Source organism: Endocarpon pusillum (genome assembly GCF_000464535.1).
Source record: "Endocarpon pusillum Z07020 unplaced genomic scaffold scaffold1570, whole genome shotgun sequence".
NCBI classification, from domain to species: Eukaryota; Fungi; Ascomycota; class Eurotiomycetes; order Verrucariales; family Verrucariaceae; genus Endocarpon; species Endocarpon pusillum.
In genome coordinates this window covers 177,013-181,816 of record NW_006916034.1, presented here as the reverse complement: position 1 = coordinate 181,816, position 4,804 = coordinate 177,013, and the positions used below count along the sequence as shown (strand labels likewise).

General features: G+C 49.2%; 1 protein-coding gene across 1 annotated transcript; it reads right to left on the bottom strand.

Annotated features, from left to right (window-relative positions):
* Window positions 1-232: 232 nt before the first annotated feature.
* EPUS_05392 (uncharacterized protein) lies at window positions 233-3,595 on the bottom strand (the record flags this gene model as incomplete). The annotated part of the gene is made up of 1 exon (XM_007802247.1): window positions 233-3,595. The coding sequence occupies one exon, from the start codon at window positions 3,593-3,595 to the stop codon at window positions 233-235; it is 3,363 nt and encodes a 1,120-aa protein (XP_007800438.1).
* Between the last annotated feature and the right edge of the window lie 1,209 nt (window positions 3,596-4,804).

The window sequence follows — 4,804 nt, the reverse complement described above, 5'->3', positions numbered from 1 at the left end:
TAGCGCTAGGGGGTTCTATTCAAGTGCTATTAGCTAGAATACAGATATATCCTCCTCCTGCTCCTCCTCGTCGTCGATCAAGAAGCCGAAATAGGATATCTACATACAGTTTGACTCATTTGACAAATGAGTCAATTCAAATCAAACCGAAGGCCTCGATTACGTAATCAAATCAAATGGAGGCCTCAAATTGACTGATTGATTTGATGGATACACTGACTTGGCTTCGAGGTCACTCTGTGTCCTGACTGTCCTTGTGATCGTTCTTGGTACGGTTCGAGAACTGATCCTTCGGATACGGAAAGAGCGTGCTGAGCTTAGCGATCGGCTCTTCTGAAGCCCAGCGCCACATATTTCGACATACAGACTGAGCCGGCCTTTCCGTTATGATGGTCAGGAGAACCGCGGCCAGCATCAACACTGAATAAGAGACAATCACGACGGTGAGCATGTTTCCCCAATACGGCACGCCCCTGACGGCGAGCGTAACACAGAGCCACGCACCCAGACTCCAGAAAACGAAGCCGTGGATAAGATAGATCGTCATGATGTGGGGAAAGAGCCAGGTGAATACAGGCAGTGACAGGAACCACTGAACCCAGGCGCTTAGCTCGACGATGACCTGAAGAGCGCCTGCGAATATCAGCGTGTTCAATCGAGGCTCGTAATAATTCGGATAGCCCGCCCTAGGTGTCTGAGCCACGGGCAAGCCTGTTTCATGATCTGGATGCCAGCCCCTTTCACTGCTGATGATGGGATAGCCGAGTGGATCCTGTAGAAGGTTGAATGTTGGAGCGGCAATGGCGATGATGCACATCAAGATTAGAAACGGGTAGTGGACGACTGGTCGAGCCTGAAGCAATTTAATCCACTTGTAGGTGATGTCTAGATCAGCGACGGCAAGCCCCAGCCAAAAAAAGGATCCCCATGAGAGGGCATACCAGTGATTGACAATGCAGAAGGTGTAAAAGGCGAGACGCTTCCATGGCTTCTTGATGTCCTTGACCATGACGGCGCCTAACAAAACCAAGTATGAATTCTGCAGTTGGACAGGAATGGTCCAGAGAACACCAACGCAAAAATGATTCACCACTTGTGGCGCTGCGTTGGGAATCAGGAAAGCCAGCTCAATCATGGAGTTAATGAAGTATCCGAAATTGGGGTATTTGATCACATGCGGCCAGGTTGACCAAGATATCGATGGGAGATACTGCAGCGAACCAGTGAGACCTAGATCGATCATGAAGTACTCTATCATAGCGATGATAACGACAGGGATGAGAATGCGCGGAGCTCGGAGTAATGTCCGGTTTGCAATGTTGGACAATTGGCCCTCCTGAAGATATCTCTGTGCCAGAAAGCGCGCCGCAGTTGTGAAAAATAGTCCGATCCAGGTATGCCCCAGGAAATAGGGTGTTGCGATTCGGCGTCCCCATTCTTCGTACGAGTAATGCTGGCCGGTGCCGAAACCGCCCACGTATGGTATAAATGTCAGTGTGAAGTGGACAAATGTCACAATGATACATGACAGCGCGACAAGACCGGCGAGGTAGTCTACTCGTTTCTTGGGCGGCATAATGGGAGTAATGACTTTTGACGTAGCGTTTGAGAGGTCACCGGACTGTTCGAGTTTGTCTTTGCGCAGGACATAATCGGGATTGATCAAGGAAGGCTGTTCGATCTTAAACAGCACCCTTCTTGCCTCTTCTCTTTGTTGGGACATAATCTCCTTCGCTGGTATTTTCAGGATCTCAAAGCTCTTTGGATTTATCTCGATGGTTGGCTCTTTTCCAACAAGCTCTGATGGCATGCCGCTAAAAGAATGGGACTTCTGGCGACCGAATCTGGCATGATCAGTGCCAGAGCTTCTCCTTCTTTCTTGAGTCTCTATTCTGGTGACCAATTCTTCTATGGCTTGCTCATATAGTGACGCCTTGCGCTCTGCCATCGATGCTTTTCGCTCTGCGATGGAAGCTCGTCGTTGAGCTAATTGCCACGTTCCGTGCTCGACCATGGCGCCGATCCGCTGGCCCAAAGATGCCCGGCGCCCGTTCAGAAATGCTTCACGGGCAGTAACAGAAGCGTTGCGTTCAGTTGCAATGGATTCCCTGCGCTCAGTGAGAGATGTCCGACATTGGAAGAGTGAAGCTCTATGATCGGCCAGTGAGGATATTTTTTGCTTTATTGAGCTGTTTCGTATGGAGATGTCCAACTGAACACTGCCTCTCGATGGCATTCCGTCAAGGATGGACGGCTTGGTGTTCTCTGCGTTTGCTAGACTAATGTCGACTTCGATATCGCTTGCATTTCGTGCTGCTCCTTGTGAATCAAGTGGATCTGTATCGGGGTCCGAATCAAATGAACCGTTGTGATGATTTCCATTGCTAGCACTGCTGCTAGGTTCGAATGATAACTCCGGTTCACAAATATTTGAGGCACTTGTAGAGTTAGAAAGAACCTCTGGCTGCTTCTCCAACGACCGTTTTCGCCCTCGGCACTTGACCAGCCGCGCAAACCTGTCCCAAGAACCTCTACTAATCAGAGCATTTATAAGAGTGACAAATCCAAACGAAGCGCCGATAGTTGCGACAATAGCGGCAGGAATCCTGAATTTAATGTTGCGTGGTTGTTCCTCGTAGGGTATCAGTGCCTGTGGAGCGTAGGATGATGAGCCCCGCAACGTAATATCGTCCATGTTACAGATTTCCTCCTTTGAACATTGTGCATCGAATCTCCGGTGTCCTTCAGCGTTCATCAGTGACGAATTGAAAAACAATCGCATCCATGCGATATTCGTAGCAGAGCGATTTATGGGTGGTCCTCGCATAAAATTCGCATCCCCAGTCGACCAGTGTTTGAATACCTGGTGAGATGGCGTACTAGGAATTTCACGGTCTTTGCTGGTAATGGCGCGTGTGACATTGTTTGCCACAGTAAAATTGACAGCATCCTCGATCCAGTCAATGCGCACATTTATAAAATCCCATGGAGAAACCGGAGGTGTGGACTCATCCCTGATTCTCGTGTAGTTGGTGCTGAGAAGCAGGTCAGGGTACTCTCCATTCACCAAGTATGTCAGGTGCGCATCGCTGGCATTATCTGCATTCAGCGCATGCAACTCCAGGCTTTGGCTTTCATTGAAGATGAGGTTCATCGACAAGGCGCTGCCACCTGTCCAGGGCTGTGGCGATTGAATTCGGGCCCTAAAAGAGCCGAAAATGATATCTTGTCTCCGCGAGTTGACCCCAGCGCCGACCACAAGATGGTCCTCGGTTGTGGGGTCAACAAACAGCTCAAGAGAATTGGGGTTGACCTTGTATTGGAGCCAAGGCACGGTCGAACTGTTGCCTATTTTGACGTTCTCCGATCGAGCACCTTGCCGATAAACGGCAGAAGAGCCTTTCTCCTTCTCGTGGGAATACTCCTGCACGGACAACACATCTTGGGGGAGCTCTGTTGTCTCGTTGAAGTAGACAATGATTGATTCTGTGAATGTTTGATGGGTGATCGCATCGTAATAGCCACAGCGGCAGCGCCCAACTGGCGTGATATTCTGGGCAAGTGTCGTTCCGAGTAAGAGCAATAATGTCAGCATATTCAACTTTGCCGGCGAGATGACTACACCTGTGTTAAGAGAACAGTATTGAAGAAGGTTGACAGCGCAGGCATGTGTAGGGGAGGAATGAAGATGGTAAATAGAATGCAGCAGCTACTCTGCGGCTACCTGATCAGACTGTAACAATGTATAGGCCGGAAAAGCCCGGTTGATGCTAGTTAGTCAGAGGCGAATCAAGTGGATGATTAGCGCATTCATTACGACGTAGTAGTTGGCAGCGGAATGCCATTGCGTTGTGAAATAGTAGTGGCATGGATTTTGTGATTCGTAGCAGCTTAGGATCAGTGGCGATGACAGCAAGACCCAGTTATGGAGAGCTTTCTTGACTGTGGAGTAGACGCTGTGGGTGAATATCAGGATACATCCACAAGTTCTTGACTACTTTGAAGGTTGATTCTCCAGCGGCTGAAGGCTACTCGCCGTGATCTGTGCTGGCGTGGCGTGGCGTCTTCCTAGACGGTCTCAGCAAAGTCAAGTTGAAAGCCCTGAGAACTGAACACTGAATAGATACTCGGTACAGGGTACGTACTTTGTATTGTGCTGATGGTACTGCACTAAGAAGAAGGCTGTGATGCGACTAGCCTAGTACGTAACTATCGGTTAGGATCAAAACCTAAAAGCGCTGTCCTAGGTAACTTCGTAGTGCGTGGTGCTCTTTGCTCGTGCCTCTTTGGGGGTTCTGGCGGAAGGCGGGTACTGTGCTCGTAAACGGCGGGCTATGTTAGTGTTCGATTCCTAGTTCGTATTAGCGCTATCCGTGGCGGAGTGGTATTTTGTCGCCTTTGGTAGCGCTAATAGACAGAGGTTATTAGCCAACTGGTCCCGGTTCGAGGTTCCGTCTTCGCCACATCAGGGTTTGTCCAGTCATCAATCCTGTAAATCTTCAATTCTACTTGTTTCGGCCGGGGTCGGCCTCTGGTCTGTTCGGTCGAGTCCTGGGAAAAGACAAAATTTACGCTTTCTATTAGCGCTATGCTGTCACCTTTTCAGGATTTCTGCACGGACACTAAAAGCTATTCACCACAAATAGGGTTAGTCGTGCTGCGTAGTGTACGAACTAGCCAGTAGCCTAGGGCCTGTTGATGCCCATTAAGGGTTAGTTGGTTAGGATCACTTTACTAGTACTATGGTACGTACTACAGGGGGAAGCCTGAAGTAATGTTAGCTCACCGCTAGTATCTTTACCTG